This window comes from Peromyscus californicus, unplaced genomic scaffold, assembly GCF_007827085.1.
Source record: "Peromyscus californicus insignis strain IS unplaced genomic scaffold, ASM782708v3 Scaffold_4__1_contigs__length_199733344, whole genome shotgun sequence".
NCBI classification, from domain to species: domain Eukaryota; kingdom Metazoa; phylum Chordata; class Mammalia; order Rodentia; family Cricetidae; genus Peromyscus; species Peromyscus californicus.
In genome coordinates this window covers 16,332,227-16,352,699 of record NW_026294562.1, presented here as the reverse complement: position 1 = coordinate 16,352,699, position 20,473 = coordinate 16,332,227, and the positions used below count along the sequence as shown (strand labels likewise).

The 20,473-nt window shown below is 45.1% G+C and overlaps 1 protein-coding gene across 5 annotated transcripts in view; it reads right to left on the bottom strand.

The window, feature by feature from the left end:
• The window catches only part of Armh3 (armadillo like helical domain containing 3), a 204,478-nt gene that overhangs the window by 90,088 nt on the left and 93,917 nt on the right, over nt 1–20,473 (bottom strand). For all 5 annotated transcript variants that reach the window (XR_008212810.1, XM_052711924.1, XM_052711922.1 and 2 more), the window contains 2 exons: nt 7,090–7,172; nt 6,156–6,282 (listed from right to left, as the gene is read on the bottom strand). Coding sequence is in view for 4 of the 5 variants with exons in the window: in XM_052711924.1 (XP_052567884.1) it covers nt 6,156–6,282; nt 7,090–7,172 (210 nt within the window). In the remaining variant the exon portion in view is untranslated. The remainder of the gene's footprint in view (nt 1–6,155; nt 6,283–7,089; nt 7,173–20,473) is intronic.

The following is a 20,473-nucleotide window of genomic DNA, read 5'->3' as shown; positions in this document are numbered from 1 at the left end:
TAACAGCCGGCCAGGCTGGCTGGCTGGCTGGTTGGCTGAATGCCTGCCTTTCTTCCTTCCTCCCTCCTTCCTTCCTTCCTTCCTTCCTTCCTTCCTTCCTTCCTTCCTTCCTTTTCCTTCCTTCCTTCCTTCCTTCCTTCCTTCCTTCCTTCCTTCCTTCCTTCCTTCCTTCCTTCCTTCCTTCCTTCCTTCCTTCCTGTATGGCAACCATATTACCAAACTGATCTATCACCAAACACCTCAATCATTCATTGGTGATTTTTTTTTTTTTTTTTTTTTTTTATGATTTTTTCGAGACAGGTTTCTCTGTGTAGCTTTGGAGCCTATCCTGGAACTCACTCTGTAGACCAGGCTGGCCTCGAACTCACAGAGATCTGCCTGGCTCTGCCTTTCGAGTGCTGGGACTAAAGGCGTGTGCCACCACCGCCCAGCTGATTTTTTTTAATATAGTAAAGCAAAGTTAGAAGTTTTATTAAAGACAAGGGCTGGAGAGATGGCTCAGTGGTTAAGAGCAGGTATCCCTCTTCCAGAGGACCTGGGTTCAGTTCCCAGCAGAATGTCAGGTGTCTCACAAGCACCTATGACTCCAGTTCCAAAGGACTCAATACCTCTGGCTTCCACGGGCACCCACAAACGTGGCATATATTCACACACATGACATACACTCACACTGGCAGACACACACACACATACACACACACACACACACACACACCACACACGATTAAAAATAATATGTCTTTTAAAATTGTTTTAAAATATATTTTAATATAGCTGAGCATGAGGATCTCAGAAGAATTAAGACATACCCATGTGTGGGCACAAGCTTCTCAAGGAACAGTTGCCTACTGATGCTTTTTAAAAAGTTTTCTTTTTCTTTTTTTTTTTTTTTTTTTGTTTTTGTTTGTTTGTTTCCATTTTTTGAGACAGGGTTTCTTTGTGTAGCCCTGGCTATCCTAGAACTACTAACTCTGTAAACTAGGCTGGTCTTGAACTCACAGATCTGCCTGCCTCTGCCTTCTGAGTGCTGGATTAAAGGTGCCCACCACCACCACCAGGGTAAATTTCCTAAAGATTGATTTTTTGATTTTATTGTGTGTGTGTGTGTGTGTGTGTTGTGTGTGTGTGTGTGTGTGTCATGTATAACATTAGCGGGACCAGCCTTAATATTATACATCCCAGGGGCTCAGGAGAGAACTACGAACAGCGAGGACTGTTTTTGGGAAATAGAATCTCAGCACACCGAGCTCTATAGTCCCACTTGCTTTAATTCCTCTGGCATAACATCCTATTTACACAGCTCCAGTTCTGTTCTCGTGCCTAGCTCCTTTCTTACCTGATTTCTCTCTATATTTATCTACTGCTCCCTCTAAGTTCTATCTTAATTCTCTCGTCTTAATTCTGCCTCATCTAGGTCCTTTTCACCTTGTTCTTACCCAGCTAGGACTTCCCCATCTGACTCTTCCTCATCTTCCATCTCCTCCACATGTTCTCTCTGGTCAAGATCCTCCTTATCCCTCTCCGTTCTCCGTCTCTAAGTTCCTACACATCCCTCCTAAGTCTCCCAGGAATCCAGTTATAAACCCAAGCAATAGCAATCCCCTGGTCGAGCAAGATCACCAGGCTTGAATTCTACGGGGTCATAAAGACAGGTAAGAGTTTTCCTCAGGCAGTGACCACCAGGCTTCCAGGGTCAAACGGAGGGGTGATAAGAATCACATAGAGGGGCAGTAATTATTAATTATCATTTGCAACCCAAAGGGGAAGTGACTAATGAATTAACTAAAGGCTAAATTCGGATAATATCTAAGAAGAGGGATCTTATGTGCTCCACTATAATCTTAAATGTGATTGGCAGAAAATGTTAAGAATCTATAAGTTGCTAGGTCAATGGGAGAAAATAAAACTGTCTTCTTTTTTCCTGTGGCTCCTATCTGTCCAAGCTATCTGCTGTTTTTCTGCAGGGTGGGGGAAAGTGTGCTCGGTTGCTAGGAACCTGTGTACAGCTAGATGCCTCTGGTGATAGTTAAAGGGAGATCTGGAACTAGAGGTAAGATTGGAAAGGAAGAAGTTAAGCTTAATTGGCACATCCACCAGGCCTTCTCAAACAGGTAGTCTGGACACTTAATTCTGTTCTTAGAGAATACAGAGGTATCCCTGATAGGTACTTTCCTCATCCAGGGATGGACCTGGCCGGATGCTGCCAATAATGATAATTACAGGGAGGCTTGAACTGGGGTTCTGGCTGTGCATAGCTGTCAGCGCAGAAGGTTATCTAAATATACCTTTAGTAGAGGAAAAAATGGTGCCCAATAAATGATGGAAAAGCTACAATAGCAAGAAACTCATAGCAGAATCAAAAGCCAAATATCACCAAGGCTCCTTGAGCCTCAGCTTGACCTCTGGAAGGCCCTTGGCTTCTTCCAGGTATTAGCTTTGTCATAATCAGCTGAAATCCTACTTTGTATATTTTTGCAGCTTGCAGCATGTGTGTGTGTGTGTGTGTGTGTGTGTGTATACACTAAGTGCAGGTGTCTGTGGAGATCAGAAGAGGACACTGGCTCAATGCTGAGGGAGATGGTGTGTCCTACCATATCTGGACTGCCTCAATGCTTGCAATTACTCATCTGCTCTAATGCTTTAATTCTCTCCTAGTTTAGGTGTAAACATGATTTTTATAGCATAGATGTTGGGTTTTGTTCTGTTATATATTTTTAAATATAATGATGTGTAAATATAAATTTGAACATTATTCTGAAGTGTAGTATGTGAAATCAGTAGGATCTTTCCAGGATTGAGGGAAGAAAGTTCAGTAATTTCTCAAAGTCTGGAGAAATGGCTTAGCCTGGTTAAATACAATTGCTATGCAATCATGAAGACCAGAGTTACCCTCCCAGCATTCACATAACAAGCCAGGGTCCCACCAACACCTGTAACTCCAACTTCAAGGGATCTGATCTCCTTTTCTGACCTCTATGCACATAACCTGAGCACACACATATACATGCATATATGCAAAATAAACAAAATATATTTTAAAAAACCTATCCCCTCAAAACAGTGTCTAATGTAACTCAGGCTGGCTTTTGGGTCTGCTAGTGAAGCCATTTATCACCTCAAACTCCTGATCTTCCTGTCTCTATCACCTAGCTACGGGGATTACAGGTTTATGAAATGCAAGGGATCAAACCTAAGTTTTCATGCATGTTAGGCAAGCACTCTACCAACTGAGCTATATCTCCAAAGTTGACCCCGAACTCAGATTTCTCTTGATTTAACTTTCCAAGTGCTGGGTTACACTGCCATTATACCGAGCAGCTGTGTTATGTGGTTTCTGATGACTGGTCTTGGGTCTCCGTGTTTGCTAAGCAAGTACTTTAACAATGGAGGTGTAACCCAGCCCATCTACCCCTGCTTTTTGAGACAACATCTAATGTAGCCCAGGCTGGCCTAGGACTCCTTTATGCGGATGAGGATGACCTTGAACTTCTGATTCTACAACTTCTACCTCCAGAGTGCTGAGGTTACAGCCATGTGCCAGCAACACACTCCTAACATGAAATGGTGGGGGATTGAACCCAGGGATTCCTGCATGCTAGGCAAAGCACTCTACCAACTAAATTATGCCCTCAGTCTAAAATCACAATTTGGGGGTAAGTTTCTTCAGTTTTTCTTTTTTGTTTTGTTTTTGTTTTTCAAGGCAGGGTTTCTGTTGTGTGCAGCCCTGGCTATGCTGGAACTCACTCTGTAGACCAGGTTTGCCACAAACTCACAGAGATCTACCTGCCTCTGCCTCCCAGGTGCTGGGATTAAAGGTACGTGCCGCCACCACCACCCAGTAGTACTTCTTTTATAACTCTAATGGTGTGTGACGTTTGTTTTCCATAATTTACTATATAATAATAACAGCTTTAGTTTGAAGTACAGCACAGTGTGGCTGTGGGGTCAGAGGACAACTCTCGGGAATCCTTCCTTTCACCTGGGTTCCCAGGATCTGAACATGTCACCTGGACTGTACAAGCACTGTTACTGCCCAACTTAGCCGTCTCACCGCCCTGCAACACACCTTGAGAAACATTTGTGTGTACGAGTTTGTTCCTGCAGGACTTTGTGTACACCACGGCATGTGTACACCACATGCATGTGCGCATGTGCCTGCAGAGGCCAGAGGGCACTGGATCCCCTAAAACTGGAGTTAGAGGTGGTTTAGATCATTGATGTTTTGCTGGTAACTGAACCCAAGTTCTTGCAAGAAGAGTAAGTGCTCTTAATGGCTGAGCCGTCTCTCTGGCCCTCGCTGGCCCTTTTAAAACATTTTATTATTTATTTTACCTCTTACTTCTTTCCTAATATAGGAGTCCCAAGTAGAGGCAAGGCTTTTGTTTTTTTAGAGTTAACAAGGATTATAAGGGGGAAAAAGAGAGATGAGGCTGTAGCTCAGCTGCTAAGAGCAGTCGCTGGCCTAGCATGCAGGGAACCCTGGGACCAACAACCAGCCTGGACTCAGCCAGATGCAATGGTGCCCACTGGTCAGCCCACACTCGAAGGTGGAGGCAGAAGGATCACAAGTTTAAGGTCATCCTCAGTTACACAGGGAGTTGGAGGCCAGAATAAGCTATGAAACCTTGTCTCAAAAACAATAAACAACAAAGTAAATAAATAAGGAGCTACAATGAAGCTCCGGGAAGTAACGACCAGGTTCCTCCTCCTCATCCGGATCACTGGGACAGCTTCACACACAGTATGTCAAAACTTATCCAAATCTGTTACAGTAAACCTCAATCAACCTAGTCAGCTGAGATTTTAAAAATAAAATGCTTTTTCTGAGTGGCTTTTATTTCTGTGCAACTTAGAAAGATCTTCTGTATCTTTCAAACTGTAGATAGGATTCATTAGGTTTTTTGTCCAAACTTTCAGAAATGTACCATCCTCTCTAGTAACAAGTTATACTCACGATGGATGTGGAGTAAATTTTTAGTGAGCCAATTATCAAAGTAATTATCACTTATTTACCCTAAGTGATTTTATCTAATTCTCACTTCTTTATGTAAGTTTTACTGAAAACACATAGGTATACCAGACTTCTGAACAACCTGTACCTCTGGGATATACACTCTTCGACTTGCTATTAATCCCTGCTTAGCTCTTTCCTTTGTGAGTGTACATGTCCATGGGTGTGCAGGTGAATGTGTGTGTGTGTGTGTGTGTGTGTGTGTGTGTACATGTTCACCGGTGTGCAGGTGAGTGTGTGTATGGAAATGTCATATCAAAGACAGAGTACAATCTAGGATGTCTTTCCTTAAGGATGCTATCCACCTCATTTTTTTTGTTTTTTTGTTTTTGGTTTTTCAAGACAGGGTTTCTCTGTGTAACTCTGGCTGTCCAGAAACTCACTCTTTGGACCAGGCTGGTCTCAAACTCAGAGATCCATCTGCCTCTGCTTCCCAAGTACTGGGATTGAAGGCGTGAGCCGCCGCCGCCAGACTTCCACTCCCTATTTTGAGAGAGGGTTTTTGACTGGCCTGAAACTCACCAAGTAGGCTGGATGGACAGTAAGCCCAGGACTCTGCCTGTTTCCACTTCTCCACAGCGCATGTCACCATGCCCAGCCTCGTTTATGTGTACTGGGGACCACTCAGTTTCATGTGCTCTAAGACAAGTATTCTGCCGACTGAGGTAATTTCCCAACTCTTCACTCACTCTTTCTCCACCATCTTACTGACACTTACTGAATCCACAAGCCTTCCTCTCTCTGTCTCTCTCTGTGTTCCTCTTTCCCTCCCTCCTCTCCATATCAACAAAGGGCTATACGACTTTCCATGGAGATGAAATCTGAGTTCCTGAAGGCAAAAGGCCCCCACAGATTTTCCTGTTGCGTGAGAAGAGGAGAGGGGTTTGCTTGTTTATTGTTTTTGAGACAAGGTATCTCTATATAGCTTTGGCTGTCCAAAAACTCACTATACAGACCAGGCTAGCCTCAAATTTACAGAGATCTGTGTGCCTCTGCTAATGAGTGCTGGGGTTAAAGTCACACACTACCATGCCTGGCTATGACCTGGTATTTATTTCTATACCATCCAACTAGAGAATCTTTCGTACCATTTTCCTGTTACTTACCAGACAGACAGGTAGAGAGAGAGAAGAAGCATCCTTACCCATGGAGTGGAGGTTGTCAAAGCTCTGGTGCATGCGGATAATTTCATAGTAAAGCTCGTCATAGCTGCTGGGGGTCGGCAGGAATGTGTCACCGTATGTGATAAACATATTGAATAGGTTCACAATCTGAAAAGGAAGCAAGAGCCCATATACAGGTGTCAGGCTGAAGACCAGAAAAGCGTTACAGTGGTGTGCTACAACCGTCTCTTACTGGTTTGCAAAGACACAAATTTTGGGGGACTTTGCAAACTGACTACAGAGTAGTCATTATTAAAAATTCACTGATATAAGCTGATAAATTATATTAAATAAAAATAATATCCAAAGTTTTGTATTTCTAACTTATTCTCTACCTTTATTATCTATGCTCTGAAAACTAATTTATACACGTGTGGAAGGATTATCACATAATAGGGTGCTACCATACATCTCAACCCTACATGACTCTGTTCTCATGCTGAGAGCTGAAAATCGGCAGCTCTACATATCTTGGGCATAGTTCTACAATTAGCAGATACTAAAAATCAGGACTTTCATCCCTACCAAATACTGAACATTTACAAACTGGGTAGACAACTACATGGTTCAGTGGCCTCTTTCTCGCCTAAATTACCAGCCAGATAAGCACTTCTATGTACCCTTCAGAAGCCAAGTGCAGCAATGACTGAACAACTGATCTGGCTAGGGAGCCACATAGAGACTGCAATAGTATAGTTTTTTGCTGGGACCGAGCTCAGTATTCATACAGAGATGTAATCTGTATCCATGCCTCCCAGGCCAAATGAATGCCTAAGAGTGAGGATGCTCAGGTTGAAGACTCTGATCCATAAGGAGAACACAGCTGAGGCCCCAGACCTGTTTCCTATCACAAACCATTCCATTTCTACCTTACTATACTGGCTTCAGAAAAACAAACACTTTATTAATACTCACCATGAGAGCCAATGTAAAAATGTTGTGTTTGGCCAAAAGTACAGTTTCATTTGACATAAGGAACTTCAGCAAGTTTATCAAGGCTTTAAAGGAAAAAAACAACAAATTATTCAAATCATAATCAATATAATCAATAAAAGTAAGGGCCATCAAGATGGCTCAGTGAGCAAAGGCATTTGCTACCAAATGTGATGACCTCAGTGGTTCCAAAATGCACACAGTAGGAGAGAGTTGACTCCCACATGCTGTCATCTAACCTCCACACATGTCCACATAATACAGACGCACACACACACACACACACATAGATGTAATAAAAAATGAAGTAAATAAAAGCAGAATAGCTCTATAGAAACCCATAGGTATAAAATGAGTCTCAGCAACCAAGGCCTTTTTTATTGTTAACAAGTAATTGTGTGTGTGTGTGTGTGTGTGTGTGTGTGTGTGTGTGTGTGTGTGTGTGTAAAACAGACTGTTTCAAAACACCACCAACAGCTGGGCAGTGGTGGCACACGCCTTTAATCCCAGCACTCAGGAGACAGAGGCAGGCAGATCTCTGTGAATTCGAGGCCAGCCTGGTCTACAGAGCGAGATCCAGGACAGGCACCAAAACTACACAGAGAAACCCTGTCTCGAAAAAAAACAAAACAAAAAAAAAACAAAAAGCAAAAACAAAACAAAAACAAAAAAAACACACCACCATTTCACTGTGGTATGGAACACTAGCACCTACTTTTTTCTATCCAGCTGCAGCTGCCTTTTGGTACCCGTTACCCAACAGCTCTCCACCCTCCCCCAATTACCAGCATCTAGTAATTGCTACTCTACATCAAGATCAACATTTTTTTAACTTCCATGTCTGAGAGAGAACATGGTATTTGTCTTTCTGTGTCTGGCTTATCTAACTTGACATACATCCCCCCAATTCCACCCCACTTTCCATCTGGCTACAAATGACAGGATCTGATTCTTTCTTGGGCTAATTTCCCACTGCTATGTACATAACTTTTCTTTTGGTGGGAATGGGGGAGCTGTTGTAGTTTGAATGAGAATGACCCCCCACAGGCTCACATGTTTGAATACTTGGTCCCCAGTTGGTGGAACTGCTTGGGAAGGATTAGGAGGTGTGGTCTTGTTGGAGCAGGTATGTCACTAAGGGTAGGTTTTTAAGGTTTCAAAATATTTACATCATTCCCTGTGTGTCTCTCTCTGCTTCCAGCTTTTGGATCAAGATGTGAGCTCTCAGCTACTCCTGCCACTGTGCACTTGCTCAGCCCTCATGGACTCTTAGGCTGACTAGTTTTAAGCCAACTTGATACACACTAGAGTCATCTGAGAGAAGGGAACCTCAATTGAGAAAATGCCTCCATAAGACTGGGATACAAGCAAGTCTGTAGGACATTTTCTTAATTAATGACTGATTTGGGAGTGCCCAGACCAGTATGGGTGGGGCCACCCCTGTGCTGTTGATCCTGGATTCTATAAGAAAGCAGGCTGAGCAAGCCATGGTGAGCAAGCCAGTAAGCAGCATCTCTCCACGGTCTCTGCATCAGCTCCTGCCTCCAGGTTCCTGCCCTGTTTGAGTTTCTGTCCTGACTTCCTTTGATGATGAACAGTAATGTAGAAGCATAAGCCAAATAAATAAACCCTTTCCTTTCCAAGTTACTTTGGTCATGGTGTTTCATCACAGCAATAGTAACTCTGACTAAGAGAACTCTAAACTCTGAAACCATTAGACCAATTAAATGCTTTCTTTTATTAATTTTTTATTTTATTTATTTATTTATTTTTTTATTCCCTGCCCCCCCCCCCCCAAGACAAGGTTTCTCTGTGTAGCTTTGTGCCTTTCCTGGATCTCGCTCTTGTAGACCAGGCTGGCCTCGAACTCACAGAGATACGCCTGGCTCTGCCTCGAGAGTGCTGGGATTAAAGGTGTGCGCCATCCCCACCAGGCGATACTTTTTTTATAAGTTGCCTTAGTTATGGTGTTTTGTCACAACAATAGAAAGTAAGACAGGAACAGAAGACAGTTTGGCTCACAGCCCATGCTGGCCTCAAATTCAGAATCTTCCTGCTTCTGTCCCTGAGTGCTAGGATTATAGACACGTACTACCATGCCTACTATCCCATATAAATTTATGTGTGTGTATACACAAACACATACATGGGCGGAGGATAGGCTGGCCTCCAACTCTCTATATAGTTGGGAATGAAACAAGTTTTGAGTGAGCCCAGGGCCATGGAAAACCTAAATATGTGTTCTACACCTCCAGACACCTGTCCATTTTTAACTACACTTCCTGTCCCTTTCCTCATCCATCTGTGAAAGAAAATCTCATGTAGCCCAGACCAGCCTCAAACTTGTTTTATATGGAGGCTGGTGTTGAACTCCTGATCCTTCTGCCTCCACCTCCCAAATGCTAGGATTACCACACCTGACCCTCTTGCTCTCTTTCAAATTGTATTATTTTCTTCAGTTTTTGAGTCCGTATAAATTCTGTGTATCAGTCTCTTGTCGGGGATTAGAGAGCTGGATCAGCATTTAAGAGCCTACACTGCTCTTGCAGAGGACCCTGATTTGTCTCCCAGCATCCACTGAAGGGAGGCTCTCACAACTTCCTGTAACTCCAGCTCCAGCGGAATCCAACCCTCTGGTTTCTCCAGCACCTGCATTCATGTGCACAGACCACCACACATGCAAAGACATTTTTAATAAAAAATAAGTATTTTTTTATTTGCTTTAAGAGAGAATCTCACTATGTAGCCCTGACTGGCCTGGAACTTGCTATATAGCCTAGGCTGGCCTTGAACTCAGAAGATCCTCTTGCCTCTGCTTTCCCCGTGCTGGGATTAAAGGCCTCTACTACCATACCCAGCTCAAAAAAAAAAAAAAAATCTTTAAAACCAATCTTTAATCTTTTCTCAATGAACAGTGTGATAATTTCTCTCCCATTCTGTAGGTTGTCCATACTGCTTTTATTGTGCTATGTATAGTCCAATATAATCCTGTTTGTCCCCCTTTTTCTTTTACTGGACGCACTCTTGGGACCCTTGTCCAAGGTGTTTTATTCATTTCCAGGAGTGGAGAGTGTAGTACTTAGGGCCGTGCACCTGCTAGGTAAGTCTCTGCCACCCCCTGAGCTACCATCCTTTTTTTAGTGTGGGGGTGTGGGGGTGTGGGGGTGGGGTGTATATGATGTATGTTCAGGTTTGTTCATGTCGCGGCATGTGCGTGGAGCTCAGAGGACAATCTTGGGTGTCTGTTTCTGGACTGTCTGCCCCTGCATAAACCCTCTGGGGAGTCTGCTGTCCCTGCATCTCATCCCATAGTCAGGAGTGTTGGGACTGTAGGCATATGCCATCATGCTAAACTTGTATCTGGGTCTGGTGACGAAGACTTAGTCCTCACCTTGCTCAGCAAGCGCTCCAGGCACTGACACGTCCCCAACGCTGCGTTTGCATTGCAAGACAGAGCTCCTAAGTGCCCACTTTGGCCTTGAACTTACTCTGTAGGATGCTTTCACTTGGCCTTTTGAATAAGATGGACTAACAGGTCTGTGCCACCAGGCCCAAGGTCTTTTAAAAGCTGATTGAAGTCTGTGTAATGTAGCTCAATGCTAGACAGTTCACCTAGCACAGACACGGCCCTGGCTCAATCTCCAGCACACATAAAGTGGTAGATTTCAGGAAAGTGGGCTAGTGTGGTACCACACACCTGTGACCTGAGCACTTGGATGGTAACGAAGGAGTGTTAGGGATTTAAGGCCAGCTCTAGCTACACAGTGAGATCAAGGCTAGCCTGGGCTAAATGACACCGTGTCTTTTAAAAAAAGAAAAAAGCAAAGCACTGATCTTCCAGGTGAATGTCTGCTTATCTACCCATTTAAGGTTTTAAAAAAACCGACTTCTCTTACCCCTTCTTACAAGTAATTAAGCTCAGAATGTGACTGCTAAACTGACATCTTAGTGTTCCAAATTTCCTCCCACATGGTGATTTCCCCATCAAACTTTCTCAATTTACAAGTAAAACTAAGGGCCCCTTCCACCTCAGAATGCCAGCATCTACTGTCAACAAATCTCAGTGGCACGTCTGTTTCGAACATCACGGCTAGAAGGGCCGTGTATATATTTGAACGGTTTCAGCTGTGGCAGCTGTGTGGCAGAAGCCGCAGCTGTGCAAGCCCGCCACGGAAAGAGAGCTCATGAGGAGATCGGAAGGGAGTTCTGCCAGCTGTGCATGCACAGCTCCTTTGGAGGCCAGGGCCGAGGCAGGCTGATCCAAAGTTTAGGCCTAGAGAGCCAACTTGGTGAGACCCTGTATTTAAAGAGTTGGCCTTGGCAGGCACAGGCAGGAGAACTGTTGTAAGTTGTAGGCCACCTGGGCTATATAATGAATTACAGGTCAGCACAAGTTATTGAATGAGACCTTTTTCTCAACAACCCCCACCCCTGTTGGAGCAATAAAGCTCAATTGCAGAGCACTTACCTAGTGTGCATGGACCTGTGTTCAATCCCCAGTACCACAACAAGAAAAAAAATGTTTTACTAAAAATTTTAAAGATTTTTTTTTCATTGTATATAAGTGCACATGAGCCCCCATGCCCTTGGATCCCCTGTGGCTAGAGTTACAGGGAACTGTCCTGGGAACCAAATTCCAGTCAGCATTCCTAACCCAAGAGCATATTCAGCCCCAGGGGGAAGAAATCTTAAGTGTTCTAGTTTTTCAAACGAAAGTGTAGCTAGCTCTGTTCACTCTGACAGCAACATCATTTACCAGGAAGATTTTTCTGTGCCTGGCAGTCAGGGAAGAGACTGCCTAAACTGAAGCAATCGTGATCAACAGAAAGTCCTGTCGAGGCTGCAGGATAACTCTGCAACTCTAAAGACCTTTTGGCAACGGAAATTTTCAGTTGCCTTGTACTCATTCACCCAGGACAGTGGCTCTCACCCTTCCTAACGCTGCCGCCTTTAACGCAGTTCCTCATGTGTGCTGACCCCAACCAGAAAGTTAGTTCGTTCCTACTTCATAACTGTGATTTTGCTACTGTTATGAATCATAATGTACTTTTGGTTGTGAGCCTAGCCTTTAATGGCCGAGCCATCTCTCCAGCCCAATGAATCATAATGTAAATATCTGTGTTTCCCAAGTCTTAGATGACCCTTGTGAAAAGGTCTTTTGATCACCAAAGGGGTCTTGACCCACAGGTTGAGAACTTCTGACCTAGGACATCTGTCTAGGGATCAAATCCAACCTCTGTGTCCACTACTACCCTTCTTGGTAGGAAAGAGGGCAATGGGCTCTAGTCCACAGTCCTCTCTTGTCCTAGACCTCCCTTGTTCCACCCACAAAGAAAGCCTTAGTCTTTTCTTCTCCCTGAACCTGACACTCCAGTTTTCTTGGCTAGGCTGAAAACAAGCATCAAGGATCCTCTTGTTTCCACCCACCCCTACCCCTCCAGCCCCACCCTCAGGGCTGGGATTATAGGCATGCATATGACTGTTATGTGGGTGCTGGGATTTGAACTCCTAATTATGCAGCAAGTCGTGTCCCCCCCCCCCCCCCCCCCCCCCCCCCCCCCCCCCCCCCCCAGACAGGGTTTCTCTGTGTAGCTTTGGAGCCTGTTCTGGATTTCACTCTGTAGACCAGGCTGGACTCACAAAGATCCACCTGGCTCTGCTTCCCAAGTGCTGGGATTAAAGGCGTGTGCAAGTTCTCTTAAATGCTAAGCCATCTCTCTGTGCCCTAATTAAATTAGTTAATTTTTTGAGACAAGATCTCAAGGGAACCCAGGCCGACCTGGAATCCATGATCTTCCTGCCTCTGCCTCCCTACCAAGTATGAGGATTACGGGAGCACACCACCATGCCTAGCTTGGACTTACTTTCTAAACCACATCTTTTTGGTGAGCAAAGAAGTCTGCTCTCCTATGCTGCCAGCACTTTCTGTGACGTTTCCTGCTCTCACAGAGGTCTGTGTGCTGTGATCTGGAGCAGCAGGGAAGAGGAGAAGTGACTCTGCGGAGGCTGCCTGCCATACAGCAGTCCTCCTGCCGTGAATCAACCCTCTTCCAGAACCGGAAGGACACGGCAGGCAAGGCAATGCAAGAGCCGGCCGCCCCGACGTTTAGTTCCAAAGGCTCACCATTCCCCTCAAAGAGCAAGGCGACACAGACAAAGAAGGCTGGCCCCTGGATTCACGTACTCTACTTCTGTCTCTAGAGTTCTGTGATGGAAAGGCAAATGACAGGTAGCTCTTTTGATGGTGTCTGTTGACAAGTGACCTACTGGACTGGACTCAAGTAGGGTAGTGCAGGGCGCTCCGGAGGCGCCCATAACAGATCACACAGGCTTCTCAGCTCCTACTAGCAGCTCTGGGAATCACAGTGGCTGGGTAAGAGCCACATGAAAATGACGAACCTCAGCCCACACTTCTGTCCTTGCTGAAGCTCACCCTGCTCAGTTGTTGGGAGCTGTCCATTGACAAGGTGCCTCAGTGTGAGATTACAGCTGACCCTGAGCAGCATCCAAGAAAGGAATGGCTGTTGAGAAAACTGTCTCCCAAGATAGTCTGTCTTGCCTTGAACAAACAATTTCAGAAAGGACAGACTGCAGACTCACATAGCCCCTAGGGCCGTAACAAATTCCCTCGCTCCGCAGCCCCTCACCTTGCCCTCTGGCAGGTCTCTCAGTTTCCCCAGGAGAGAGGCTGATCTTCACTGTGTGCTCTCGCCTCCCATCTTCACACCGTCTCAGCAATCTAACACCTCCCTTCCCTCAATCCTAGCGCTCACAGTCCTATGACTGGACGGACACCTAACAGACTCCATAAACTCCCAGAGGACAGGAGAAAGAGAAGAGGAGAGCATGAGGGTGGACAAAGACATGGCTTGGATACACATCCAATCCACAAGGGCAAAGGTGTGAGGTAAGTAAGGGGCAGGAATCTGGAAGACAGGAAGTGGGAATGATTTTGTTCCTGCAATGGATGACTCCTAATTCAGAGTTAGGAATGACAGGGTGATAAAATGGGCAACTTCGTCCAAACTGCTGCAGATACAGGCAGAGCTGAACAGTGCGGGAGGGGTGTTCCCATCACTGGGACACTTCAGTGTGCTGCAGAGACTTGTTTACACTGATGATTCCGGTCAGATATCATTCTCCTGTCCCTCAAAGGCCACCAGAAAATAAAATAAAATAAAAATAAAATAAAAGCAGCAGTTCTCAATCTGTGGGTCATGACCCTTAGGGAGTGGAATGACCCTTTCACGGGGGTGGCCTAAGACCATCAGAAAACCCAGATATTTACATTATGATTTAATAACAGCAGAAAAATTACAATTATGAAGTAGCAATGAAAATAATCCTATGATTGGTGATAACCAGAACATGAGGAACTGTATTAAAGGGCCTCAGCTTTAGAAGGTTGAGCACCACTGCCCTAGAGGGTATTTCTTTTTGTTTGCTGCAATGTTGGGGGCTGAACCCAGGACTACTTACATAGTAGGCAAGTGGCTGAGCTACTGAGCCTAGTCTAGAGGGATTTTTCACAGGGAGCTAAGATGAACAAAGCACGCTTAAACTTGGCTCCAAAAAGCCTATGTCATTAAAGACCTTAACCTTCAAGAGACAGCGCCCTAATGTCCTGTAAATGCTGCTTTCTCTTTTATCATCTCACTGGCGTAATACACATTACATCAATTATGCAGACACCACTACACATACATTCTCTTCCCCCTTCCGCCTTAGTATAAGGGAAGTTCTAAGTCTGAAAGGCTTTGACCTAGCTGAGAATCAATTTCCAGAATTAAGATTCTCAGAGGCCATTTAAACCAATTTCTCATGTTTTAGAAAAAGCCCACCCCACCCCATTCTCACCCACTGGTGGTTAATCAAACTGACAAGGAGTCAATTGACTGCATTTAGAATCACCATGGAAACACACCTCTTGGGGTGTCTTATAAGGCGTTGTACGGTATAACTAAAGAGGGACTACACACACTGAATGTGGGTGGCAGCATTGGGGTGGGTCCTGAAGAAACAGGAGCAGAGCTTCACCTCTCTCCTTGACTTGACACACAGACCAGCTGCCCCACTCCTGCCGCTGTGCCTCCTCTGTTGTGATGGACTGTCCTCCAAAGGAGACCTTCCTCCCTGCAGCTGCTGCTCCTCAGACAGTTACAGCAAAAGAAAGTAACATGCACACCACGAAGTGTGATAAAAGTGGGCCAGAGGCCTGTCTCCAACTCAGTCTTCTCTACATCACCAAAACAATGGCTGAGGCCAAGTGTAAAGGAACAAAAACCCCTCACCATAAGTGCTGAGTCCAACTTACTGGTTACACTGCTACCACACTTCTCTAGATTCTCACTGGTAATATTCTTTACAAGATGCTCCTGGGCACTGTCAGGCTTTTTTGTCCCCATCTGCACTTGACCCTTGTGCTGGCTGGTTTTATGTCAACTTGACACAAGCTAAAGTCATCTAAGAGGAGGAACCTCAATTAAGAAAATGCATCCTTGGTGGATCTCTGTGAGTTCGAGACCAGCCTGGGCTACACAGTGAGATCCAGGACAGGCTCCAAAGCTACACAGAGAAATCCTGTCTCAAAAAACCAAAAAAAAAGAGAGAAAGAAAGAAAGAAAGAAAGAAAGAAAGAAAGAAAGAAAGAAAGAAAGAAAGAAAGAAAGAAAGGAAAGAAAGAAAATATGTCCAGCTGGATGGTGGTGGCACACACCTTTAATCTTAGCACTCGGGAGGCAGAGCCAGGCAGATCTCTGTGAGGTCGAGGCCAGCCTGGGCTACAGAGCAAGATCCAGGACAGGCACCAAAACCACACGGAGAAACCCTGTCTCAAAAAACCAAAAAAGAAAAAAAACGTGTCCATAAAATTGAGCTATAAGCAAGTGGTGATGGGGAAGGACCTGGCCCATTGTGGGTGGGGCCATCTCTGGGCTGATTTTTGAGACAGGGTCTCATGTAGCCCAGAGATTCATTCACTACAAAAAAGAGACTAGCCTTGAATTCCTGATCCTCTTGCCTCCACTTCCCAAGTGCTGGGATTCCAGGTCTACACTATATACTCAGTACAGTGTCTGTGTCTGCCTCCCCCCACTCCTTCTTTCGTGTGTGTATAGGTACAATGCACACAGGCATTCATATCTATGTGGAGGTTCATGTGGGTACCAGAAGTCAGCCTTGGGCATATATTCCTAGGAGCTGTCCACCTCAATTTTTTTGGGACAAGGTCCTTCCCTAGATCTGGAGCTTGTTGATTAGGTAAGGCCAGCTGGTCAGTGACCTCTGGGACCCTTCTGTCTCTGTCTCCGCAGTGCTGGGATTACAGACTTGCACCATAACACCCAGCTTCTTACATGGGCGACTCACATATGTACTGATATACTCCTCTATCACAGACACAGTTATCAAGTGAACCTGTTGCTAATTTACGCGCTCAGAGTTGTCTCTCAAAATTATGTCCAATACACACAATATGATGATCGGATAATGGACTGTACAAGAAGCCAGGGTAACCTTCATGCAAAATCAGAACCAAATCAAATAAAAGCTGGGCATAAACAATTAATAATAACCAAGTTTATTCCTCTGCAATTAAGGCATAGACCTTTGCCCAGAGCTTAGACAGCAGGCCAAGGGAAAGCCTTACGTCAGGGCAGTTTCAAGGGCAATAGAGAATGGGCCATCAGACTCTCAATGACAGCACAGAGGCTGTGCTGGCCACTCCCAGCTCACCCTCTTCATCCGAATTCATTTTTAGAAAACTGCCCTTCATCTACTTGTCCCCTGGGTGCCAACTGGGCACATGACCAGCCAAACTGTTCTTAGGATAGCCACAAAAGTAGCAGTGCACGGAAGGAAAAATGAAGATAACCAGAAAAGACAAGGGGGTGATTGTATAAAATTAGTACTGTTCATTAGTCCTATGTCTGTAAGCATTTGCAATCAAGTACAGTACACGTTGTAGCCATTGAGAAGACACAAGGAGCAGAATGTGCTTTTTATTCCTCTGTAGCTTAACCCTTTAACTGATCATGTTGCTCACTGTCAGATAATTTTTTAAAGGAAGCAGGGGGGAGTACTAACAGAGCCTCGTCCTCCCAAAGGCCTAGCACTTTTGATACCTGCTCTACAACGTTTCCAAAGAACAACCTTATTCTACAGGGACTCAAATGAGTTAAAAGTCTGGCCCAAGCCATGGGTGGTAGCACATGTCTTTAATCTCAGCACTAGGGAGGCAGAGGTAGAGGGATCTCTGTGAGTTTGAGGCCAGCCTGGTCCAGAGAGCAAGTTTTGGACAGTCAGGGCTACACAGACAGACCCTGTCTCAAAAAATTTAAAAAAAGAAAGAAAGAAAAGAAAAGAAAAAGAAAGAATAACAAAACAAAACCACCAACAGCAGCAACAAGAGAAGCTTGGTCCAACGGGCGAGCCACGGGCGAGCAACAACGGGCAAGCAATGGGTGCTCATCTCTCAGAAAGAATGGTGCAGCTTGTTGTAGCTAATGTCCTTTTAAATAAGGACAACTGGTTAAGTACCTGTTGATTTCCAGCAATTCTGTCGCGCACTGCATGCTCTCCACTTGCTGAGAAGCTGGTGTTATTGTACCCATTTTAAAGAAGCACAGGTTGAAATTCAGGAAAGTTAATGAATTCCCTGGAGCCATACAGCTCAATGGAGCTGAGCTGCACTAGCGTCAGCATATCTGGGGAAAGATCTGTGAATCCTTCCCGCTAAGGTCTAGAAAACCGTATTGGCTCCATCTGTATTTTAATTGTACTAACGTTTGTCTGGGGATGCAGCTCAGCTCATCATGTTCTTGCCTAACACAGACAGAGCCCTGAGTCTGCACCACACAAAGCAAACACGCTGGTGAAAATGTGCGACCCCAGCTCTCAGGAGACAAGGCAGGCGGGTCAGGCATTCAAGGTCATCCTCAACTACACAGACGACAGCTTCAACTGAACCTAGGCTGTGAGAGGCCTTACTTAAAAATGAGAAGAACAAAAACACATTTGTTTAAGGGCCAATGTCTATTTCACTATTTAAAAAAAGCCCAGCACTTGTGGCGAATGTCTTTAATCCCAGCACTCGGGAGGCAGAGGCAGACGGATCTCTGTGAGTTTGAGGCCAGCCTGGTCTACAAAGTGAGTTCCAGGACAGCTAGGGCTATTTCTCAGAGAAACTCTGCTTTGAAAAACCAATCAATCAATCAATCAATGCATAAATAAATAAATACCAACCTCCTCTTCCTCTTGAGAGGTGGGAAGTGACCTGTGCAAATGGTCCCCTACTCTCTTGATATAGAAAATCGTGGAAAAAAAAATCAAGAGGTTCAGATCAGGGTTGGGGGTTTAGCTCAGTGGCAGAGTGCTTGCCTAGCAAGCACAAGGCCCTGGGTTCGATCCTCAGCTCCAAAAAAAAAAAAAAAAAAAAAAAAAAAAAAGAGGTTCAGATCTTCATGGATTTCACTTTAATTAAGAAAATTATGAGGCTGCCCAGGCCATCAAACATATGTTCATCTGAAAAGCCACCATGTATCTGAAAGACATCACTTTTTTTTTTTTTTTTTTGGTTTTTCGAGACAGGGTTTCTCTGTGTAGCTTTGCGCCTCTCCTGGAACTCACTTGGTAGCCCAGACTGGCCTCGAACTCACAGAGATCCGCCTGGCTCTGCCTCCCGAGTGCTGGGATTAAAGGCGTGCGCCACCACCGCCCAGCCTGAAAGACATCACTTTAAAGAAGCAATGGATGTCATTGAGGGAAGTGAGTGCTTCTAATACACTCATTTGTTCTTCAGAAAGTTGTTTTCTACAAGAGCCCTTGGAATTTTGGTTTCCGGGCTTTTGTCCAGAAACTGGCACCAACTGCTGCCTCTTCTGACACTGCTGGAGGCAACTCGCTGTCTCATCCCTCGAGTCAGCCTACATTCCCTTCTAGAGAGTTGTGTGCATCGGATTCCGTAAACAGCGCCACAGCATCGTGCAGAACATACAGTGTGTCCAGGCTCTAGAGCACTGAGCCAAGACTAAGTGATGTGGTAATTCCTTAAAGCCCTAGTCAATTCCTGGAGGCAGCAGCAACCAATCTAATATCCAAAAGAGGGTTCAGGACCACCCACCTGAGCATCTTAACACCTTCCACAGGCTCCCATCACTGAACGCAGAGAACAAGGCTCTCTATTTGCTGAGCTGTTCTTGGCTTTCGTGTGCCCTACACAGCGAGGACTTCCCCAGATTTGTTTCTATCCTGCTCTGGATTCAGGGGGAGGGAAAGAAGAGAGCAACAGACTGTGTTGCCATGTAGGAGTAAATGAATAATGGATACAGGAACTTGTTCAGGACTAAAACCTGCCCCCACATGGAGGGCAAACCAGGTGCAAAAAAACCAACCACCACAAGCCAGTGCAAGGAGACTCAACTGAACGGTAGCTCAGCCACCTGCCTTAGAGAAGGAGGGAAGGGGAGGCTTAACTGTAAAATCCAAGTGAATGCCATTTAAATAAAATTAAAAACAGGAAGGAGACAGACTCCAGCCCAGCACAAATAAGTGTTTCTAAAGAAACTGGCCAGATCTGGGATACGGGGGTGGGGTGGGGGGTGAGGGGGGGTAGGATGTGTCACGTCTTTAATCCCAGCATTTGGGAGGCAGAGGCTGGTGGATCTCTCAGATCAAGGCCAGCCTGGTCTACAGAGTGAGTTCCAGGACAGCAAGGGTTACATGGAAAAACCCTGTCTCAAAAAAAAAAGTAAAATAAAAAAGAAAGAAACTAGTCAGAGAGGCTGTCTGTCTGTCTGTCTGAGATGCTTCTGCATACAATGAAGAGGAAAGACAAAACAGTAAGACAAGACTTAGACCCTACTGAACCCAAATCACAGCCCGTTCATTAGGGAGGTGCATAATTTCACAGTGACCAATAGACAGGAAGTATTGGCATCTAACTTGCTTAAGAAAGAAGTCAAGGAAAAGCTAGCAATAGCACTAGTGTAAACAAGCTAAAGCCACCAAATCCTTGGAGGCCCCATAAACTCCAGCCAATTCCAGCATCCCGGGAGAAAATCACCAATCACCCAGCAACAATTCCAGCGTCCCGGGAGAAAATCACCAATCACCCAGCAGCACTGGCAGTGATCAGCAGGCTCACTGTCAATCAACAAAGTGGTTCAGAAAGACAGCCGCAAATACAGCAGCAGAAGAATCGAAAATCCAACGGAAGGGCTCTGTGCCTTCGGCTGTGCTCTCAGGGCCACGGTGAACAGAAGACACAAGTCAGGAGCCTGCACTGCCTGAAGAGTCCACAACCTGCCAGCTGAGCACAAAGCAGAGCCAGCCTTCCTTTAAATGGAAGTCACATTTCTCCACTTCCCTG